This window comes from Theobroma cacao, chromosome 9, assembly GCF_000208745.1.
Source record: "Theobroma cacao cultivar B97-61/B2 chromosome 9, Criollo_cocoa_genome_V2, whole genome shotgun sequence".
In the NCBI taxonomy this organism is placed as follows: domain Eukaryota; kingdom Viridiplantae; phylum Streptophyta; class Magnoliopsida; order Malvales; family Malvaceae; genus Theobroma; species Theobroma cacao.
Window position 1 is genome coordinate 24,755,809 of NC_030858.1, and position 25,315 is coordinate 24,781,123.

A 25,315-nucleotide genomic window follows, 5' to 3' on the forward strand; every position below is an offset into this window, starting at 1 on the left:
TAAGTTAAGAAAGAGAGATAAGATTTATATGAAGTGTGAGGGATATTGTGATCCTAGGCTTGTTTGATTTGATATTTTTTTAAAGTTATTATTATTTTTATTTTTCTTGTTGATTTTAATTTTAGTTAATTAGTTTTAGTTAATTAATTAATTTTGATTGTTTGAATAAGATTGAATTGTTCTAATTTTAGTACTTAGTAAAGTTTTAGATTAATTCCCTGTGGGATCGATACCCTGCTTGCTAATATACTATCTATTCAATACGTATACTTGCGTAGTAGGATTTTAATTGGCAAGTTTTTGGCACCGTTGCCGGAGAGTTGTTTCTAGAATTTTTACTAATACTAATACCAAGCAATTTGGTTTTACTTCAAATTTTATTTTTCTTGTTTTAATTTTAGATTTTGTTTATCTTGCAGATATCTTTGGTCATTGTATGCAAAGAAGAGACAACTTGAATCTTGTTCCTTTTGATCCTGAGATAGAAAGAACTTTTAGAAGACATCGAAGAGAGAATTTGCAAGTTGCAGCTTTAAATCAGACAATGGCCGAGGATAACATTAATAATGGTAATAATGCCATTAATGTGGTTCCCGAAGCAAATAGAGCATTGTGAGATTATGCAGTTCCTCTGTTGCAAGGTTTGCACCAAAGCATTAAGAGACCTTCCATCAATGCGAATAATTTTGAAATTAAACCAGCCTATATTCAGATGATTTAATCTTCAGTTCAGTTTGGTGGGTTACCCAGTGATGATCCTAATGCTCATTTAGTAAATTTCTTGGAGATTTGTGATACTTTTAAATACAATGGAGTAACTGATGATGCTATTAGATTGAGACTATTTCCATTCTCTCTGAGGGATAAAGCAAAAAGTTGGCTTAATTCATTGCCTAATGGGTCTATCACTACATGGGAGGAATTGTCTTAAAAGTTCTCGCAAAGTTCTTTCCGCCTGCAAAGACTACAAAGTTGAGCAACGATATCACCTCATTCACACAATTTGATGGTGAGTCCTTGTATGAAGCTTGGGAGAGGTTTAAAGAACTACTACGAAAATGTCCACATCATGGGATTCTTGATTGGTTGCAAGTTCATACATTCTACAATGGGCTGGTTGGGTCAATTAAAACCACAATTGATGCTGCTGCTGGTGGGGCATTGATGAGTAAGAATACTGCAGATGCTTATAATTTGTTGGAAGAGATGGCTTCAAATAATTATCAATGGCCTTCAGAAAGGTCGGGTTCGAGAAAAGCTATTGGAGCCTATGAGATTGATGCAATGAGCAACTTAGCCGCCCAAGTGGCTACACTGTCCAAGAAGATTGACACAATGGGAGTTCATGCAGTTCAAAATTCAATTGGTGAGATGTGTGGAGATGGCCATTCAAGTGATCAATGTTCATACAATTCTGCATCAGTCCAATTTGTGGGGAACTTCAACAAGCAATAGAATAACCCATACTCTAATACATACAATCCTGGTTGGAAAAACCACCCCAACTTTTCATGGAACAACAATGCAAGGCCTTCCAATTCAAACCCCAACGTGCCTCCTGGTTTTCAACAACAATCTAGACCACCAATTCCTAAAAAGAAGTCCCAAGTGAAAAAACTTATCTTGCAATATATGTCCAAGACTGATGCCATAATTCAGAGCTATGGAGCGTCCTTGAGAAATCTTGAGACCCAAATGGGACAGGTTGCAAACTCCATCAACAGTAGACGCCAAGGTGCCTTACCAAGTGATACACAAGTCAATCCCAAAGGTAAGGAACATTGTAATGCAGTTACACTTAGGAGTGGAAAAGAAGTTAGAAGGGTGAATGAAAAATCAATTGAATCTTCAAAGGAGCATCTAGATGATGACAAGGCAATTGTTGAGAAAGAAGTTGAAGTGGAAAAGACAGATAATGGGCAAGCTAAAAATCAAGGGAATTTTGAAGCAAATGACCCTCCACCACCATTCCCACAAAGGTTGAAAAAACAAAGGCTTGATAAGCAGTTTGAGAAATTCCTCAATGTCTTCAAGAAGCTCCACATAAACATCCCTTTTGCTGAAGCTTTGGAAAACATGACAAGTTATGTCAAATTCCTGAAAGACATCTTAACTAAGAAGAGGAAACTGGAAGACTTTGAAACAATGGCACTTACTGAGGAGTGCAGTGCAATAATTCAGAACAAGCTTCCACCAAAACTTAAAGATCCAGGGAGTTTTTCTATACCTTGTACTATTGGTAGATTTAAATTTACTAAAGCTTTATGTGATTTGGGTGCAAGTGTTTTAATCATGCCTTTGTCAATTGCTGAGAAAATTGGACTTAATGAGATATAACCTACCACAGTTTTTTTGCAATTAGCAGATAGAACAATCAAGTATCCTGTTAGGATTATTGAGGATGTATTGGTTAAAGTTGGGCATCTCTACATTCCAGTGGACTTCATTGTGCTTGAGATGGAAGAAGATTTGGAAATTCCTTTAATCTTGGGGTGACGATTCTTGGCCACTGCAGGCCCAATCATTGATGTGAGAAAAGGCAAGATAACTTTCAAAGTTGGAGAAGAGGTAGTTGAGTTTAACATTTTCAATGCAAATAAAAATCCTAACCCTACAAATTATTGCTATAGAGTGGAGTCAATTGATGAAGGCAAAGGTGAACCTAATTCTCCACCTATAAGTGAGCAAGCACCAATCTTTTGAGTTTAAGCCACCACCTCTGCTTGTGAGACCTGAGCAATCAGTAACGGAGCATCCTCCACCACCATCTAATTATCCTTTCAAGATTGGACAACAAGTAATGTTGCTTTCTAGATCATACTTCAAGCTTTTTCCATGGAAACGCAAAGAAAGATGGTGGGGTCCTTTCAAAGTAGTAAAGGCTTATCCTTGTGGAATAATTGAGATTTATAGTGAGGATACAGGAATAACCATGGTTAATGGGATGAGCCTTAGACCATATTCCGAGGATGAAGAACTGAAAAATGAGGCACTATAGTCAAGCTAGTGACTATAAACGGGCGCTTATTGGGAGATAACCCAAATTTCTAAACTTTACTTATTTTAGCCTTTCTTTTATTTAATTTTTTTTTAGTTTAGTTAGAATTTATTTCTTTTGATTTACTATTTTTTTTCTTTTACAAGTAATTGGTTTAAAAAAAATTAAAAAAATTCAAAAAAAAAAAATAGCGTTGCAGTATGAAACAGAATGTTTCAACGTCACGGCCCTCAAAGGGAGAGCTGCGGCACTGAACAACGCAAAGATTGGAAAAATGGTTGAGCACCACGACGCTCAACCCTGAGAGCCACGATGCTCAAACTCGAAGCGTAAACAAACTTGGGAAAGGGAGTTTAGAGTAGACTAAAATTGGGATAGCATATGATCATATTAATTGATTTGTGTATAGGATAAAGATATACCTATAGGCCATATGTAGCCAGATTAGAGCCTGAACTTAATGAGTCTATTTTAATTTCAATTCATATAGGGATATAGTGTTTTGGTTAAAATAGATATTTTTATAAGATGAGTCGGGAGACCCTTATATAAATAATTTAGGACTCTAGGTTAGCAATTCAACCTATTAAAATAAGTTAAGGAAGAGAGGTAAGATTTAGATAAAGTGTGAGGGATATTGTATTCCTAGGTTTATTGATTGGATATTTTCTCAAGTTATTATTTTGATTTTTCTTGTTGGTTTTAATTTTAGTTTTAATTAATTATTTAATTTTGATTATTTGGATAAGATTAAATTGTTCTAATTTTAGTACTTAGTAAAGTTTTAGATTAATTCCCTGTGGGATCGATACCTTGCTTGCTAATATACTATCTATTCGATACGTATAGTTGCGCAGTAGGATTTTAACTGACATAAGTATATTTTTAAATATTATGGTGACACCTTGGTGAAGTATGAAATTGATACTTTGTTTGTACAAGTGTAAAGGAAGAAAAATAAAAAGAAATTGGAATTAAAGGAATGATGGAGAACCTAATTGAAAAGAAAAAGAAGTTGAGGGGTGGAATTGCAAATAATGAAAAGTAAAGGGGTGAAGCTATAATTATGAACAAGTTGAAAGATCAAATTGCAATTTATGAAATATTTGGAGGACCAAATTGTAAAGGATGAAAAGTTTGGAGGGTCAAATGGTAAATAAGGAAAAAATTTGAAGACTTATGTGCAATTTTACCATTTAAGTTAAATGAAAATTAACTAATCAAGGAAAATTAGATTATGTGGGAGGATGGAATATACATGTAACAAATACTATTACATGCAAAGATATGCATGCAAGGATGTACTTGTAGTGGGGAACATGTGGGACCCCCACCATGTGACAAATAATAAGGGAGGAGACAAATGCACAAGGTGAAATATGCATGTGATTTTACTAGTTAAAGAAAGCATAGAAGATTTATGCATGATGGACACTTGGTGGCAATGTTGGACTAAATGAAAGGAAATGTATATGCATGTAATGTTATTGGCTAAATGGGAGGCCAAATGAGAAATAATGTGGGAGAATGCATGAAAGGCTATTGGACAAAAGTAAGGTGGTGTAAGTAGAAACGTGTTAAACTAATGGAAGAATGGGAAAATGAGAGAATGGAAGTGTAAATTGATTGGCCGACCATGCATGAAGCTGAATGGGATGGATAATGTAAAAGATTTCCAACAAATGGCAAAAGGGATAGAATTGTTGCATGAAGATTCATAGGTTGGCAAAATAGCCAAATGAAAATAAAAGGTGAATGTGTACATGTATTGTGATTGGTCCAAGAGGGTGGCCAAATAAATAACCAATAGAAAGAAAAAAGAAAAGAGAAATGGGTCGAGAACTTAGGCAAAACCGTGCCTTTGAGAGTGAAGAAGAGAAAGAACTTAGTTCTTGCAAACTCCACCTAAAAGAGAGAAAGAAAAGAGTGGAAAGAAGAAATCAAATGAGGGCTCAGGTTTGAAGAATATCTAAAGAAATCGTGAGGTTTGCTTCCTCTATTTTGTAGAGTTTTCATATTTGACCACCCAAAGAGTCTTCAACATTCAAGGGTGAAATCGTGGAGTCTTGATGGAGGTGTAAAGATTGGTTTCAATGGACAAGAGAAACAAGGTAAGGATTGTGGTTTTAGCATGAAAATTCTTTGAAAATGGGTTGGTAACAATAAGAAATGTTTTGTAGCAGCAAAGATTAGCTTGAATGGAAAGGATATAGTTACATGCATGTAACTAAGCTGTTGTGAATGGTGGATTTGAAGTATAAAGAAAAAGGTAAGTATAATCTTGTATTTTTAATTCTACGGTTGATAAGAAATCTTGGGAATTTATTTGTGAGTTATTATGGCAGCTTGATGATTAAAGCTTTGGAAGAATATTGAAGTTGCATGCAAGATCCAAGCCATCACAAAGGTAAGCCATACAATGCGAAATGATTGTGTAGTGCCTTAAGTACGATTAGGAAACAATTATGCTAGTTGAAAGCTTGAAAAACACATTGTGGACATATGTTGTTTTGAAAGATTTAAAAAGGTTAAGAATGATGGTGTAATATGAATAATATTGGTGCAACACAAATGGAAATTGATATTGTGCTTAGTGGCAGCATGTTAAAAGTGAATAATGGTGCATATAAGCTTAGAAATTACTTGGTGAAATCAAGTTTATCGTTGCTACCATATATGTGATTAATAGTACGAAAATGATAGTTTGAACATGACAAATGTTATGAGAAAGATTGACATGGGCATTTGAAGTCATAAACAAGTTGCCGAATTTATTTATTTCAAAGTTTACACTAAGGATTTAGTGTAAACGGTTATCACTTAAGAATAAGAGATGAAAGTATAGAATTAAATGCGAACAACAAGTGTAGAATATAATGGCAACAAAGCTTATTAAATGTATTGGATTGAAATGATGTCAGGAAGTTGACAAAGCAAGGATTATTGTTGCAAGCATAAAGTAAGCATTTGAGAAAATATTATTGGCGAAGTAACATCCCACCATTCTAAGGAGAATAGGGGGTGTCAATTTTAAAAGATTCTATGCTATATTAAAGTATATGTATAGTATTATTCAACGCCTTTGTGGAAAGCATGAGTTGCTAGAGAATGATATGTGATTTGAATACAAGGTTTGGAATGATTTATACATTGCTTTTGTGGAAAGCACGAGCTGGTAGAAACAATAGGCAATTATGGATGCAAATTGATTTAGAAGTTGTTTGTGTATACTATATATATATGTAAAGTGTTTTAGAAACCGGGAAACAAGCCCTTTTGCACTGTTTTGCATCAAGACTGTGCCTTGTATCTTTGTGAGACGTGCATAGTTAAATGCTCTTGATAAATGGTTTAAATGTGAATTCTCAAGAGTTGGTTTTAGTTCGAACTTTATTGAAATGTTTACACCATGCATTTTAATGTGAAAAACAATTTTGAAAGGTTACCAAACCTTGTTTTCAAATGATTTAAGGAAAAACTCTCGAAAACCTTGACTTGGTTTTGAAAATGGTTTTGACAAACCAAAAGCTTCAAGAGTAGGCCGAATGCCACATTGGGATAGTGTGACCCTTGTGCACAAGTGAGCTCTAGCTAGAAAACTTTTTAGGTCACCAAGGGGCTATTAGACATGGCTAGGCCACGGTCTATGATTATATGTGTCAAGGCCACGGGTTGTTATACGTGGTTAGGCCACTAGTTGATATATGTGGTTGCGACCACATGATTTCTCTGATGAAAACCAACATTGTCAAGACTACCATGGCTTTGAGAATCCGGTGGAAGAAAGTCCACGGGTTGATTATCTATGATTACTTACTAAAGAGCCTTAAGAGTTTTTGGACTTGTACTCTTTCGCATGGTGGAGAGATATCAGTTTTTCCATAGCTCCCCTTTTTAATTAAAAGCTTTCAGTGCTTTATATGTTGATCATGAATTGATGTATGTGGGCATACTCGGTTATTTTCTTACATGCCAAAGAGTTTGGGAGCATGCGTGTTTTTATACGGCTATTTGTATTTATGAAAGTAATAAATGATTTTGACGATTGAAATCTATTTTACCATGCCTTGATTTCGACATTGTTTGCCAAGGAAAGTATTACACTATGATTTTCACGACATTATTTTTGCAAGGCACAAATACCTTATTTGTTATTTGGTTTTATAAGGATATCATTTTATACTCTGGTTTATCCTTCAAATTATTAGCTCTAAGCTTGTTTCACATCTACACCCTACTCACGGAGCTGATGATCACTGAGTCTGTGAGACTCACCCTCCTTATCTCCCCTTTTGCATAGAAGTGATCAGCCTAGCATGCATTCATTAGCACATATTGTCCATTGCAGATAGGTAAAGGCATCTCATAGCACTTTATTCCGAGTCACTCCACTGTTAGAGGTCAAGTCATTCATAGTATATTTCGTTGTAAATGGACACTAGTCTTAATGTAAATGTACAGTTGGAGATTACAAACTTTAATGTATTTATGCAATTAATGTGGAATAAAAGTTTAGTTGATTTGTCTAGCTTTTCGTTTCAAGTATATTGCAAAGAGTTATACGGTTCAAAGCAATTACACAAATTGGTGGATTGAACATAACGTATTAACAAGAGTTTCGAATAAGGCTTGTTTGGGACTTGGCGGGTTCTCCTGCAAGACTAGGATGTCGGTAGCGATTAAGGAACGGGTTGTTATAGATTCGACCACAAACTAGTGTCGTGGCTCTCAATGTAAGGGTTGCGGCTCTCACTTGTATGCACCCGAAGCATTACGCTTCCAGTTTCATTGTTGTGGCGCTCAAGTTCTTTGTTTCTAGCTAATTGCAATCCTCATTCTAGAATCATAACTCTCAATGTGAGGCCCATGGTGCTCAACCTTTCTTTTTTTTTTTCTAATTTTTGACTCCTAAGACCTACAAAATAAGACACAAGACAATTAGAATATAAAATAAACATTAAATGACAAGCACACATTGTAAATAAAAAATAAAGAAAATAAATACTAAAATAAGCTAAGTTTAGAAATTTGGGTTGCCTCCCAAAAAATGCTTTTTTATAGTCACTAGCTTGATTATGATACCCCCTTTTTCACTTCTTTATTGCTGCAATAATGCTTGAGGCTTTGTTTCATTACCTAGTATGCTCTTGTAAGTGTATTAAAAATCTCAATACATCCATAAGACAAAACTTTCACCACTTTAAAGGTTTTCCACCAATACGGTTGAAGATGCCAAGGTAAAAGATGGATGTGTGAACTAGAGAGTACCACTTGTTGTCTAACCTTAAAATCAAGATAATTGAAAGCTAAAATCAATTATCACCTTGCCTAATTGCTCAACCAATGTCAAGTTCAATCCCAAGAGACTATAATCCACATCTTCCAAAGCTGAAGCCTTTCAAAATTTTATTCCACTAACCAAAACAATGCTGAAATCCTAACTCATTCAAACTTTTATTTTCGAATAGACGCCAAACATAGAAACACATATACAATCACATTTAGGTTAATTAACTTTGGTATTTGTTAGGCTTCATTATTTCTTAGTTTTTCCCTTGATATAGAATAAAAAACACACAACAAAAATTTATTCGATTCAAACAATCCATAAACAAATTTCACTAACATGTGTTCCCATTATAGACAATCAAAACCCAAAAAATATGTTTAAACAATAATTAACCACAACCAATTTAATTTAACATTTCAACCTAACAAGCAGATAGTGTAAACATGTCCTGCCCATCTACATTTCATGTTGAAAAAGTAAAATATTAATTTTCCTCCTCCAAACATTTTTTTTTTGAATAGATTAACATAAAAGTGAATTATAAAGCAAAAATCAAACAATGGTGCATTGCATTTCATAATAAATAGGAAAACGACACCAACAAATGAAGAGGACAACTTGTGGAGAAGACAAACGTGGTTATAAAATTACAATGAAAAGGCTAAAATATGCAAGAACCAACAAAAGGCAATAACAAACCATAAGCACAACACTCACAACAAAAGCAAAAAAAAGGCCAATAAAGTAACGAGAAAATAGTAGGCAAGAAGCTTCTGTAATAGATTAAAGAAGGTAAAAATACTATAATGCATGAAATTTTTTTTGTAAATATGAAAAACACCCTAGCCAAAAAAAAAAAGGAAATCATTTGAAAAGACGAAAAGAAGGCTTAAAACACTGAAAAAGTCCACAAAGTTTAAACAAATATCAGGTATGGCACCCCATAACAAAACCAAAAGAGCACACCATCTAAAGTACAACAAGTGCAGTTGGTGCAAAGTAAAGCTATAAATGCCTAGCATCTATTGTCTCCATGAAGCTAAGGCAAGCAAGTTGAGACCCTCAATGAATCATTTAGCTTGAGAGAAGACTAAAGAATGAAAAACCTCAGTTGAAAAAGACCAAACCAAACCTCAACACGGCAGTTAGGATGTAAACCTCAATTGGGGAAATCAAAAGACCACAGCGAAAAAACATCCCAAGCCCACCAAATGTGTGAAGAACCAATAACATCCATGTGGCCAAAAAGTAATGCTTTATATGGCAGCTAGAAAATGCCCTTATGAGGCTTTCTTTTACTATAGTTATAGTTATGTACATTGTGTAAATTAAGACAACTCTTGTCTTAATTAAGACAACATTTAAAATTACCATTTTGAACATTAATTTAATCAATTAAAGATACATCCTATCTTAAACAATTTGAATTCTATGAAGCTAAATGGGAAATCTATTTGGACGTAAATATTTTAAGCTCTAATAAACTTAGAATTATTCTTAATCTCATTAAGATAATTCAAGTTTATTAACCATGGAATCATTCCACCATAGATTTATGGTTGCACTCTTGGACTATCTACAATTACAAGAAATATTCTAATATTAATATTTAATATTGGTTATCCAATTGCAAACCTTATGTTGCGAACACTCATAACCATCCAATGACAATAGAGGAAATTACTGTTTTACCTTTTGTGCTAGTTTTGTCCCCTAGTTTTAGATTTCATCCAATTAGTAATCCAATATTCTAGATCTAATCTTTTGAGTATCAAGATGTGATGAGTAGCTAATTCATCAATCAACTAGACCCAAATTAATCACCAATCCTCTTGAAATCATTAAAAGTGATGTTAATACTATGAACTCCATGTATTGGATTTATGTTCCTGGATGCTTACCTCAATTATAATCCCAACGTACAAAGTCTAGATCAATGCAATATGATGATCATGCTCATGGCATATCAAAGATTATAAGAAGATAAAACACGAGTCCAATATCCATAAGGATTTCGATTCTACCATAAGTGGATACATAGGTGTGAGATTAAGTTTCAAGTAATGGTCAAACTTAAACTTCATTCTCACATGATTCCAATTCACTTAATAGTGTCATTACTCAGAGCAACTAGTTCGATGATTTGAGACTCATCATTCTCTTGAAGCGAACCACATTCCTTACATTGAAAGTAATCTAGACACCACAGTCTTAACATATTAAAATGACTAGCGTTATATATGGCTATGAACAATTTTATATTTAATTAAAAATACATGTCTTCTATGTATGACTCTTCATACAATATATTTTAATTTTTCAATAGAAACTTGGTACTTTTATAATTAGATAATAAATGTTTACTTAAAACAAACTTTTCGTCTTATTAAACACGAGAATATACTTTCTTTCTAAGGCATCATATTCTTAAATTCCTAATGGAGGTCTTTGTATACAGCCTTCATTGAGAATCTAGTAATATCATGGGCTAATATCAAATTAGTGTTTGATCAGTTTGGTGTTGTGGTTGATGTTTTTGTCCCAAGATCTTTTAGAAGGAAAGGTAAGTGTTTTGCTTTTATGTGTTATAGGTTTGCTAGGGTGTAACAAGCAACAATCTTTTTTGGAGATGGGATCATTATTTCTAGATGACGTATTACAAGGAAAAAGGTAATGAAAAGGGGATAGCCTTCTCATCTTTTACCTTAAGATCACGTAAATGATAATTTTCCTTATCAACATTCATTCATAAATGTAGTAGCTGATAAAAAACAATACGGGGGAAGGATATAAGTACATAGCTAGGGAAAGTAGATAATAAGCCTAAGGTTGTGAAAATGAGTAAAAAGATGAATGAATAGCCGCAGTCAAGGAAGGTTGAAGATAAACCTAAGGCCACGGATAAATGTAAGGAAAAGTTAAGTGCTAATGTCTTTGTGCCAAAATTTAATGATGCATGGTTGAAGAATAGTGCATTAGGTTTTCTTTAGGAAGGTATGTGTTTAAAAATGGTTGAACAGAATTTGGCAGCAATGGGTATGATGGTTCATATTCGAGAAGTTGGGGGACTTAAAGTACTTGTTACCTTCCAAAATGAGGATGAGATGGCAGTTCTCCTTACATATTATATTGAATACTTTCAGGAATAGTTTTCTAGCTTTGTGCCTTATGATGTTATTTAATATAAATTAGAATTTTTGTGTTGGGTGAGAGTTAAAGAAATTTCGATTTATCTATGGCATTTTAACCTCTTCAAGGCACTAGGGGATTCTTAGGAAAAATTTGTGAGAATTGATCGGGACACCACGAATTTGGTTCGATTTAGCTGTGTATTAATCTTAGTATAGGTTAGTAGTTTTCAGAACATTCTGTTGTATCCTCAAATTAAAATTAGGAAGGATCTCTTCACTCTAAGAGCTATAATTTCCAACATCGTCAATGTTCAGCCTCATCACATCATGCACTAGTCACTGAGATGGAGGTACATGGTGACCCCGATTGGTAAGGATTGTTTGGTTGCAAATTCATCTAAGGTGGATAACTTGAATCTCAAATCTGATTCACATTGGGGTGAGGAGAATTTGGCAAGCATAAACCTTTCAAAAATTCAAATGAAAAGGAAGTTTAGTTAAATTCAAACTCTAGCTTGATTAAAAATAATTTTTCTAGATTAGAGAAGGATTTAAATTCTGTGGTTAGCTGTTTAGACATTTTAGCAGTTTCAGACAAAAATTATCTAGTTTGTTTGAAAATGGAGAAGAGGGAAGTAATTAATCTACATTGTGTTGGTTGCCAATGCATTGTTTTTAATAATGTTCATAAACTCGTCGCTGATGGGGTTAAACGATATGGAAATTTGAATATTATTAAAGAATGTAATATTGCTGGGAATTTGAAATTTGAAGGATGTTTGGAAGATGGTAAATCCCATCTGGTAAATTTAAATCTTGAAGATGCTAAATGCAACTTGAAAAAAAGAATTCTATGAATCATAGGCATCTTCAAAATTTAAAATTTGAAACTGGTGGTTGTGACATTGGAAGTGTCGCACTACAACAAATATTCTGTAAATTTATACTCCTACTACAATCAGGAATATCAATCCAGACGTTGGAGTAAGTAAAAGAATATAGTGCTCAAATTTTTGGAAGTCACATTCTATAATGAAGCTTTCATAAGAATATTAACATAAACTTAAATCATACCTATATTCTTTCCAAAACCTAAAATCATAAAATAATCATAATGTCTACCTAAGATAGGAAAAAAATCAGAAACAAGGTGTAAAAATATCTCTAAATATATATTTTTGAAAATAATTTTTTTAAAATAACATAGAAGGTAACTAAACAAAAGACAAATTTTAACAATTAAAATAAAGATAAGCAACTAAGAATAAATAAAGACCAACAACTTAAGAGTAAATAAAGTCACAAAATAAAATAAAGACAACCCCTACACTTAAAACTAAACATTGTCCCCAATGTTTAAGAAAAAAGAACAATAAAAATAAAATAAAGAGAAAAGGAAACCAAAAACTCATTTTTCAATGAAGCCACAAAAGGAAAATAGTCTAAACATCCTCCTCCTCATCATCATCATCAACTGCAATAGCAATGGTGGGATCATCAGGCAACATAGGGAAAGTGTCCATACCCTTGCCTATATGTTTTGCATAAGCTTTCATCATTTGCTCAATTGCATTAAAGCAATGTGAATGATTGTCCATGCGAGTCTCTAGTTTCTCCATACTTTGCACGATGGAAAAAATCTGAGGATGCGATTCTTGGTGTCATGAGCCAACCTTGTATCAAGCTATGACAAGGTAGAACTATTTAGGAGATTTAGTCTTTTTTAGCTTCAAAAGAGATGTCCCCCTTTTAAACATTGTAATGGAACTTGGTGACATCTCTAGAAATGATTATAAAGTCTTTAAGGGGAAGTCCTTTTAGGGAAGGAATGTCCCCATCTCAAGCATTGTAATGGCTATTGATGAAATACTTGTAAAACCTTATAAGCTCTTTATACGGGATGAGCAGTCGGTGGATTGTTAGGCTACCTCATTGGTAAAGGTATGTCTGTGGCGAACCATGTAAGGTTGCCCCTATGGCTTGACAATGGCTTGTCTTGGTCCATTTGTACCTATCTTAATATTAATAAAATAGTTCCTTTACGTGGCTCTAGTGATTGCGTATATGGTATTTGTTATGCCTTATAATTTTGATGTTGCATTGCCTTAAACTGATTTATGGCTATTATTGATGTTTGTTCAAATATAAATGAGTTATTGACTAGCTTGTGTGGAAACGTCCACTCAAGCGTCGTATGGACTATTGTGTACTTAAGCAAAAAAGCATAGTTCGTGACAGTTGATTTCAGAGCACAGACGAAACATGTTAAGTGAAAAGGCAAACATGGTGACCACGTGGAGTGTAGCAGAGGACCATCAGAGAATTGATGAGTTAGAGGTCTCGGTGGGCACAATAAAAGCTTAAATGGTCCCGTGTAAACGGATAGATAAAATTGGGACAATTCAGCGAGAATTATTCAAGATGATAAATACCCTACTGAGAAGACCAGGGATGCGTTGAGCACTTTACAAGGTGAGTTTGGAGAATTAAAAGCTCAGGTAAACCTCTTGATTATTGCTATATGTAAACCCGACCCTATAAACACATGTCATGACATACATGCACTGAGTAGCATGTTATTACGCTAGGAAAGTCCCTAAGAATAGACGAAACCCGATATTGTACCTAACGGTACACTTGAGTTGATTTAACCTCGAACTAGTTCAAATAGGAATCGTAGGATGAAATTTAATATTTTATAGTCTAGGAATGACTAAAAATGATTGTTTAGAGTACGAGGGTTCATTTGGGGAAAAATTAAAAATTTTGATGTTTAGGGGCAAAATCATCATTTTGCCACCTAAGATAATAATTTGATCATGGAGTGAAATTTTTGACCAAGATTAACTATTTGGAGTATAATTTAATGATAGGAAGTGAAAAAGTTTAATTCCGGTGATTTCTAGAGTGTATGGGTAAAAATCGTAATTTTGCCACCCGCAAATAAAATTTGAGATTTTGAGAGAATTTAGACCAAATTTGACAACTTGGAGAATGGTATGAGTATAAGGCATGAAAAATATGTCTATGGGCAATTTTTCAGTTTTTGGGGCAAAAATATAATTTTTGACTTTTATGGGGGCAAAAATGTAAATTTCAAAAATTACTCCACCAAGACTTTGGATAAGTCTGAGAATGTTATCTAAGCTATGGATATGTGGGAAAAGTGTATGGTGAAAATTTGGAAACAAATNTGTCCTCCCCTTTATAGGGAATTTCGATTTGTTCACCTCATTTACCTCCAATTCAACTGGAGTACTTCACTTATGTCTATTATTATCCTTTAAAATCAGATCAACAATAACCTTCACAATTATGATCTCTTATATCTAGACACCAAGCATGCTTCTATTACTATTATTAAACTTGAACCACAACTCCATCCCAATCATATCAATTTCGATCGCATTTTATACTTATTTAGGTATACCAATCACTATCTTATTACTTCATTCCATATTAAATTTCTCAACTTTCATTCATTCATCCCATCCTCATACACTATTGTGCAGTTTACAATATCATTAAAACGCCATACTCATTCTTGTACATATCCTCAGCGTTCGGGAAAATTAATGGCTTTAATTATTTCCACATACTTCATGTTTACTTTGCATTTAGGAAATTTCAATCTTCTTAATCCTATTAATCCATCCCATATGGCTTAATCGTATTATAGATTATATTCCCTTAACTATTTCTCCAAAATTCCTTAGGTCACCATATGTCAAACCCTATTCTATAAAATAATTACAACGTCATTTACATGCTCAATCGAATATTTGCATATTTAGGAATTTCTAAAAATCGTTAAAAGACGAAATTACCCCTAATAGTACCATTAAGTCGATTAAGCCTCGAACTAGTTCAAATAGGAATTTTAAGGTGAAATTAAGAGTTTCACAGTTCAGAGATGACTCAAAATGGTAATTCGGAGTTCGAGGATCGATTTGGAGTCAAACCAAAATTTTCACTATCTAGGGGTAAAATGGTCATTTGTCACCTGAGGACAAAATGAGAATTTTTAGAAAAGATTTTTTTTGGCCCTATTTAACTTATTGGAGTATGATTTGAGTATTGGAGTATAATTTGAGGGTTTGGTAGTGAAAAAGTTTAATTCCGGTGATTTCTGAAGTGTAGAGGCAAAATCGTAATTTTTCCACCTGCGGATAAAATTTGAGATTTTGAGAGAATTTAGATCACATTTGACAAATTGGAGAATGGTATGAGTATAAGGTATGAAATGTCTATGGGCAATTTTTCAGTTTTTCGGGTAAAAATATAATTTTTGACTTTTATGGGGGCAAAAGTGTAAATTTCAAAAATTACTCTACCAAGATTTTGGATAAGTCTGAGAATTTTATCTAAGCTATGGATATGTGGGACAAGTGTATGGTGAAAATTTGGAAACAAATGGATGGCTAGAATTTAAGGAATTAATAAAAAAAAATATTATATTATTTTGGCCTTTAAAAAGGTCAAAATTTCTAGAATTCTCATCTTCTTCAAGCCGTCCAAACCAGGAGAGAAAAGGGGAAAAGAAATAAGAACCCTAGCTGAAAATTTTGGGGAAAATCAAGAGAAATCAAGAAATCAAGCATTAAAAAGGTAAATTCCATTGATTTTCCTTTTGATTTTCACTACCCATGTATTTTTTCTCATTTCCATGCAAAATTAGAAAGTGGGTATGGACACCCATGCTGACCAAACCTCCATGGATGAGTTTTGAGCTTGAGTTTTGGTTGATTTTAATTGAATGAAGTGATTTTAGTTAGGTTATATTGAAATATAGCAAAAATAAGCTAGAGAAATAATTTTCTCCCATTGAAACCCATTATGCCGAATTTTCTAGGGGAATATTGGCAGCTGATTTTGATGTTTATTTGAGGAATTATGATAAATAATAATGAATTATGAGCCTAGAAAAATATTGGGAATTTTCGGAGCAAAAATACAAATTTTTAACCACTATGGGTATTTTCCATAATTTGCTATCAGGACTGATAATTTGCACCACACTGAGGGACATTAAGTCAATTTGGGTGCAATTGAGGTATAGAAACTGAAAAAAATTAAATTGGAGTTTAAATGGAGAGCGTTAGCAATTTATCGGGTAAAGTGCCAAAAATAGGTTAATACCGCATTTAAGCCGTTTTAGGCTATTGCATTTCATTCCATGCATTAGCATAGGATTTAAGTAAGTTATATAGTGATTTAGCATCAATGTGGTGAATTGTGTAATTTTTACAATGTGTCTAGGAGGAGAGCCTTCCGGTAAAGGCAAGGAAGTCGTACCCGACGAACAATGATCGGGGCACCTAGAAAGCATTTAATTTGTACAAACGGTGAGTAAACCTATTATTATTGTAAATTATCTAGAGCTTATTTTTAAATGCTCCTTATGTATTTTATGAAACGAAAATAAGATTAAAATGGGACTTTTGATGTTTTAGAAATAAATGTGACAAATAAATATATGGTGTTGATTATCTGGAATAAGAAACTTTTGATTATGAAATTGAGTAAATAGGAGGTTGCCAATTGTCTTGAAACATATATTTTCCTATGAATGGCTTATGATTTATGAGTATATGTGGCTATATTTTATAATTGCATTGAGAATTTATGTAAGCTGTCTTTTACTATGCAGCTGGGTAAATAAATAAAAGCAACGTTGTACTATCGAAATTTTATTAAAATTGGTGGGTTTAGTCACTGCAGTGACAAGTTTTCATTGACTGCCAATTAGAGGGGTACGATAAACCCGGTTATATAGTTACTTCGGTTGTAGAGGCGAGGAGGGTAACTCCCGGGGTAGTGTTAGAGCTCACTTCACGTCGAACCCCCACGTGAATGTGTAACTCGGCCAACGTCAAGAAACGGCTTGTTTTCAAAGCTAACATGTGTTTAACATGTAAATATCTTAACAACCTTGGCAGACTCGGTTAGATGCCTCGACAAAGGTATCCTCGAGGATTAGTTTTTGGCTTGAGCCCTATTTTTAATAAAAGTCATAAGCCTTAACAACTGTTTTGCTAAATTACAAATATTTTATGGTTTAAGAAATAAATTGAAAACCTTATGAAATGGTTTGTGATTTGTTGTTTAAACTAGCCTCCATTTTACTCGCCTTTAGATATTTATAATAATGTCTGTTTACTCATTGGGATTGCAAAATCTCACCCACCTCCTTTCCAAATATTTCAGGCCTGTGGTAGCTTATAGATAACCGATTTTGTCGAGGATTCCAGTTGACCCCTCTATCCCACAGACAGTAGGTTACTATCACCAACACTTGGTGTATTTATGGGCCACTTGTCATTGTAATTATTATTGTACATTATAACTTTGTAAATTATTGTATGTATGAATTTATTTTACTTACACGTGTTTCTATAAATATTGTTTTCTATAAAAATGCTATATTTTAATCAATATTTTGAATAGTAATATTTATCTATAAATCCTTTTAAAATAATTTTGTCTTTTGATTTACTTGAGCCGAAAACAACTGGTAATTGTTTAAAAAGGAATATTTAACAACAATTGCTCACAAGAAAGGCAAGAAACTGATACGTAAGCCTTGCAGGGTTCCGATTGGCATTCCCAGTAATGAGTGTAAATCGGGACATCGCGGCGATTGTCATGGGCCCAAGGGAGGTTTCGGGTCATGACACCATAAGTAATAATAGTGCAAACCCAAGAGATTGAGGGAGGGAAAAAGGGCTAAAATGTTGGAGCCTAAATGATACGAATGGGCCAGAGATGCAAAGGAGGTGGAAAACCTTTTTTTGATATTGAACAGTACGTTTGAGTTGTGCGTATAGTGTTAGAGGAGACAAGGTGGTGATGGGCGTAATGTATCTTGCAAGGGATGCAAAATTATGGTGACGTTCCAAATTTATTGATGGCGAGTGCCACATTCAAATGTGGATGGACCTTAAGCGAGAACTGAAGAACTAGTTTTTCCCTAAGAATGTAGAGTACATGGCTCGGCAGAAGTTACGAGAATTGACGCAAACTGAGTTAGCATGAGAATTTGTGAGAAACTTCTATACTTTAATGCTAGATATTAGAAACATGATTGGGAAAGGTAAGTTGTTCTATTTTCTTGAAGGTTTGAAGTCATGGGCAGAGATGGAGTTACAATGATAGAAGGTATAAGACATGACTTCAGCAATGGTAATTGTTGAATGTCTTATTAATTATAGTGATAACTCATATAAATAGAAAGACCTTCTATTGAGAATTAGTAGCTCGAGCTCCAACGGTGAAATTCCCAAAAGTTAACAAACCCTCAAGTGAGGGGGGGGGAAAAGAAACCACCCGCTAGGGACACACACCTTAACCAATAAGAACTAAGTCATGGGGCTTCAAACCTTGAGCCATAATATCTTGTTTTCTCTACAATGAACCTCATAGGGTAGCTGATTGCCCACATCAAGTAACTTTTAGTGCGATATGTACTGCTAATATGGAAGCACTTCAAGCTTAGACCCTAGTTGAGGAAGTAGAAGAGGAATCGACACGTATGAGTTCAATTCGGTTCTTTAATGCCTTGCAAGTGTAATTAGACACACCCCAACCAAGAAAAACTAAGTCATGGGGCTTTAAACCTCGAGCCTCAATATCTTGTTTTCTTTACAATGAACCTCATTAAGTAGCTAATTGCCCACAGCGAGTAGCTCTAAGTGCAATATGTACCATTAATGTGGAAGCACTTCGGGCCTAAACCCTAGTTAAGGAAGTTGAGGAAGAACCGACACCTATGGGTTCAATTCGATTCCTTAGTGCTTGACAAGTAAATGTGTTGGTGAATGATAAAAAGAACAAAGCCATGCTTGACACAAAAGCCTTCAATGCCTTCATCACTCTAGGAGAGGTAAAAAGATGCAGTCTCAAGGTTGATAAAAACTTTAAGCAGATGAAAACAGTCAACTCTCCAGCCTAAACTATTATGGGGAACTCTAAAGACATAAATGTTAAGATTGATTCCTAGGAAGGGAAGGTGAACAAGATGGTAGTCACTATATATGACTTTGATTTTGTTCTGGGCTTGGATTTTATGATGAAAACACAGGCCATCCCATTCCTTAGTTTAAGTTGTCTAATGTTCTTCGAGGAACAATGTTGTGTGATACCAGTTACAATTCTACCCAAGACTAGAAAGAGGATTATATCAACTATCTAGTTGAAAAAAAGGATTAAGAGAGGAAAGCCCTCCTATGTGGCCATGCCCATCTATAAAGGCGAAGATAATATAAATCTAATACTTGAGGGAGTGGAGTTGGTTTTGAAAAAATTTGTAGATATGATGCCAGAACAGCTACCTAGGTCTTACCACCTCAAGGAGCTACTAACCATGAGATAGAATTACTTTCAAGTGTTAAGCCACTTGTAAAGAGGCCATATATAGGATGGCTCTCAAAGCTAGTAGAGCTAAGGAAACAATTAGATAAGCTAATCTAAGATGGATTCATCCAACCTTCAAAAGCACCTTTTAGGGCCTTGGTGCTTTTCCATAAAAAACATGATGGGAGTTTATGGTTATGCGTGGATTGTCGAGCTCTGAACAAAGTCATAGTGAAGAATAAATATCCAATTCCTCTTATAGTAGATCTTTTTAACCAGTTGAGTTCTGTAAAGTACTTCTCTAAATTATATTTGAGATCGGGCTACCATAAAGTAAGAGTTATTGTTAGAGATGAACAGAAAACCACCTGCGTGATGTGGCATGGTGTGTTTGAATTTCTTGTTATGCCTTTTGGACTAACCAATGCTCTTGCCACTTTTTGGACATTGATGAATTAGGTTTTCCATGATTATTTGGACAAGTTCATGGTAATCAACTTGGACAATATTGTAATGTATAGTTCAACCTTAGAGAAGCACCAAAGGCACTTACAGTAGGTCTTCCAAAGGTTACACGATAGCCTGTTGTATATGAAAAAGGAGATTTTCACATTCGTGCAAACCTAAATTTAGTTCTTTGGCTATATAATTGAACAAGGGCACATATAGATGGATATGCAAAAAATGAAGGCTATCAAAGAGTGGACCACCCACAAAAATACAAATAAGCTTCGCTTATTCTTAGTGCTACCTAATTACTATCCAAGATTTATGGAGGGGTATTCGAAAAGAATAGTGGTCCTTACAGAGTTGCTTAAAAAGGGACAAAAATAGGACTAGACCTCTCAATGCCAAGAAGTTTTCAAAGATTTGAAGAAAGTGATAATGACGGATCTTGTCCTAACACTCCCAATATTGAAAAACCTTTAGAGGTATAGACAGATGCATTAGATTTTTCTTTTGAAGGGGTATTGATGTAAGAGGGACATCCAATTGCATTTAAGAGTCAAAAGCTGAATGAAGCTAAAAAAAGATACACTACCCATGAAAAAGAGCTCTTAGTTGTGATTCATTACTTATGGGCATGGCGACACTACTTATTAAGGTCTCAATTTGTGGTTAAGATGGACAACGCTGCAGTTAGTCACTTTCTCACTCATTCGAAACTTACAGCTAAACAAGCAAGATGGCAAGAGTTATTAGCCAAGTTTGATATCCATTCGAACACAAGTTTGGGAAGGCTAACCAAACCAAAAATGCCTTCAGCAGATAGGTTGAATTCACAGCTCTTAGAGCTCTAATCACAGCCAACAAAGTAACTACGGATATTCACAACCTTATTGAAAAGAAATTAAAAAGGGAAATGCAAGCTGTTGCTATCATGAAGTTAGTGGAAAATCTATGTATATTTTGGTGGAAAATGGACTTTTACTAACAAAAGGGCCATGAATATTTGTTTTGAGAGTTAGAGAGTTAAGATAAAAGTTAATACGGGAATGTCATGACACTCAATGGGCAGGATATCTAGGTTGGCAGTGCATAGTGGCATTACTGAAACAAGGTTACTATTGGCCCCATATGTAGCAAGATGTGATGGATTATACCTAGACATGCCTTATTTGCCAACAACATAAAATAAAGAGACAAAAACTAGTAGAAGTGCTTGTACCACTACCAGTACCGAGTAGGCCATGGCAAAGCATTTCTCTTGATTTCATAGTAAGGCTTCCTAAAGTGAGAGATATGACAGCAATTTTGGTAGTAGTGGATCTTTTTTCAAAGTATGATAATTTATCCCAACACAAAAGTTTGGCTATGCAAAGGAAACAACCGATATGATTTTCAAACATGTGGTGAAGTATTGAGGCGTACTTAAGAGCATTATTATCAATAGAGATCCATGATTTACTATTTTTTTTTTAGAAAGACCTTTTCACACTATTAAGGTTAGAACTCAACATCTCCTCTAGTTATCATCTATAAATAGATGGTCAAACAGAATTTTTCAACGGACTATTGGAAGAATGTCTATGACATTTCATGCAAACAAACTAGAAGAATTGGCCCAATCTATTAGATATGGCTCAATTATGTTTCAATTTGCAGAAGAGTTCTACCATAAACAAAATCCCCTTTGAGGTTGTCATAGGCCAATAACCTAGACTTCCCCACACCTAGGTAGAATACTATAGCAGGAAGAGCCCTCGAGCATTTAACTTTGCTGAGGAGTGGATCAAATACCAAGATAGCTCAAACTTACCTAAAAAAAGTCTCCAGCTGCATGAAGAAGTGGACAAAAAAAAGTTGAAGAGAGTAACTTTTTATGGTAGGGGATCTTGTGCTAGTGAAATTGGTACTTAAACAACTAAAATTCTTAAGAAAAAAATATAGACGACTAGTGTAGAAGTATAAGGATCCTATATAGATTACAACTAAGGTAGGGAAGACCCTCTACACGATTGATCCATTCAAGTGGATGAAGGTGCATCTAGTGTTTCACGTTTGCAACCTAAAGCCATTTTATGCAGATCCAGCAGATGTAAGCAAGAGTCAGACAATGAGACCTACTATCACCACTAAGCCACCATCACAATGTCGAGTAGAGGAGATTCTTATAGAGAGGATGACCATAATCAATCGATGACTAACACAAGAGTATTTGGTTAAACAAAAAGTCTAGGGATAGATGAAATCACCTGGGAGAAAGAAGCCAACCTCCATGCCTTCAAGCAGAAGATTGAAGAGTTCCAAGTCAACCAATCAATGAGGACATCGACAAATTGAGTGGGGTAGGTTGTCATGAGTCAACCTTGTATAAGGCTATGATAAGGTAGAATTGTTTAAAAGATTAAGTCTTTTATACCTTCAAGGGAGATATCCCTCTTTTAAACTTTGTAATGGCACTTGGTGATATCTTTGGAAATAATTATTAAGTCTTGAGGGGGAAGACCACTTAGGAAAAGAAAGTTCCCATCTCAAGCATCATAATGGCTACTAGTGAAATACTTGTAAAACCTTGTAAACTCTTTATAAGGGGTGAACAATTGACGAATTAATAAGCTACCTCACTGGTAAAGGTATGTCTGTAGCAAACCATCCAAGGTTGGCTCTATGGCTCAACAAAGGCGTATCTCGGTCCCTTTGTACCTATCTTGATATTAATAAAGTATTTTTTTATATGGCTCCATTGGTTGTGTATATGACATTTTTTATGCCCTATGATTTCGATATTGTGTTGCCTTAAACTAATTTGTAGCTATTATTGATGTTTGTTTATATATGAATGTTGTTGATTTCTCACGCAAGTGCACGTATCGTTAACAAGTAATATAGTAATGAAGTAGAGTATCGTTCCCACAGAGAATTGTTTAATTCCTACTGTTAACTACTAAAATTATAACACCCTAATTTTATCCAAACAATTAAAATAAAAAAAAGAAAAATTAAAACTAGTAAATTGAAACGAAAATTAAATAGTAAATTTGTTTTATGAAGCTCACTTAACTACCAAAAATAAGATTATGATGTCCCTTAATACTTCATCTGATTATTGTCTCTGTTTCTTAACTTAGTTTACTAGATTAAGTTGCTAACCTAGAGTCCTAAACTATTTATAGGCCTCTGTCGAGTTTCTCATAAAAATACCTTTCCTAATTAATTTACCATATGTCTATGCAAATTATATTGAAGAAAGATTCCTTAAGTTCATGCTCTAATTCTGGCTACGTTTGGCTTATAGGTGTATGTCTACCCTATATGCAAATCAAACCACCTAATCAACTAAGTGCATTCGATCATACGCTATTCTATTCAAGTTCTACTAAATCTCCTTCGTCAAGGTTTAACCTAGATTTCCAATTCAATCTAATTGGTGATCAAGCAGTCAGAAGCATTAAGAACAAAATAAAATAAATGATTAAAATCCGTAAAATATAAGTAAAAGAGAGATAAATAAATTAGATTACATATTGAGTTCAATCATAATCTTAGATTAAAAACTTAGTTCCCCATCAAGTTACACATCATCATCAAATAAAGTTTAAACAATAAAAACAAACTAAGGAAATAAGAGAATAATAAAAGAGATAAAACTCAAGAATTATAATCTTGATCTTCCAAGTCTTCTTGAATCTTTCACATTCTTTTCAGCTTCAATGACTTTGTGACTTGATTCTCAACTATCAATCCGGTGTTTCATTCTCCCCATTTTTTTTTAAAAAAAAAGTCTTTCGAAAAGTGGTTTTTATAGGCTTTGAAGTTAGGCCAAGTTGGGCAAAGAAAGAAGTCAATTCAAATCTAGATTTCCTCATCAGACTATGTGGGTTGTAGCCTTACCCAATTCATTAACAGAAATCATAATTGCTCTAGGAATGCTATAGTGTGTTAACTTCTACAAGATTTTTTACCACCTTCCCGGTCAAACTGGACAAAGTGTTAAACATGAAAGTTGTAGCTTTTTTCTCTTATCTTTCCAATGCTTCAAAAATCTCTTCATTTGAAGCTTTGTAGAGAGAGTTATAGCAGAAATACCGAAATATATGCAGTGGAAGTTTACACCTTGAAATTGGTCTTCTTTTTTTACTAAAATTCTTCTTTTATCAAACACCTACAAAAGCGCAAATAAATCACTAACAACCTATCTTAACCACATTAACACCAATTTAAGCATAAAATTAACTAAGATTAGATTGACTCACCTAAATTAACTAATTTAAAATAATTAAATAAAATCTAATAATTTCTATGCATTACTACAAGAACTAAGCTAAATTACTATCAAAATTTAGCCTAAATAACTCTATATCATAGAGTTATCAATGAACAAGTTATTGACTAGCTTGTGTAGAAGCGTCCACTCAAGTTCCACACAAACTATTGCATACTTAAACAAAGGAGCGTAGTTCGTGACACTTAGGGTCTCGTAGTCGATGAACTACCTCCAACAGTTGAGGACCCTTGTTGCATATATTTTTCAATTATTCCATCATTAATTAGACCCTTAGGATAAAGAACCTCTTCCTTAGATCCCCACTCCACACCAGCTCTCTTACACAATTTCGTAATCAAAGAAAGAAACCAAATAATCTCACTAAGAGTATTAGAAGACTAAAGATAATGAGGTACATCAAACGTCCAATATTAATTGCTTTACCAGTTAGAATACAATAAAGCAACATAGCTCAATCTTTAGTGATATCACTTACATGCTTAATTGGAAACAATCTAGCAGTAATAAAATAGAACCAACATTTGTAGGCAACATAAAGCTTATTGTTTTTAAAGGACATAGGCAACCTTTAAACAATTTCCACTCCCCATTACCCTTACATAAGTAATTAATTATCTCTGTTGACTCCATTAGTTTTTGATGATAGTAAAACATTCCCATTCATTTGTGTCTAATACCTTTACTTAAGTATGCAGCAAAATTAATGTATGAAATTAATAAATCAATCCTTCAAAGTGTATATTAAAAGAAAAAGGAAGATAAAAATAATGAGACATGACTGATTAACAAGGAGGAAGCTCATTAGTTGAATAAGG

The 25,315-nt window shown here is 34.1% G+C and overlaps 1 protein-coding gene across 1 annotated transcript; it reads left to right on the top strand.

Annotated features, from left to right (window-relative positions):
• On the top strand, positions 1,633–2,496 carry LOC108663273. Its single transcript, XM_018126870.1, has 2 exons — positions 1,633–2,239; positions 2,366–2,496. The coding sequence occupies exons 1-2, from the start codon at positions 1,633–1,635 to the stop codon at positions 2,494–2,496; spliced, it is 738 nt and encodes a 245-aa protein (XP_017982359.1).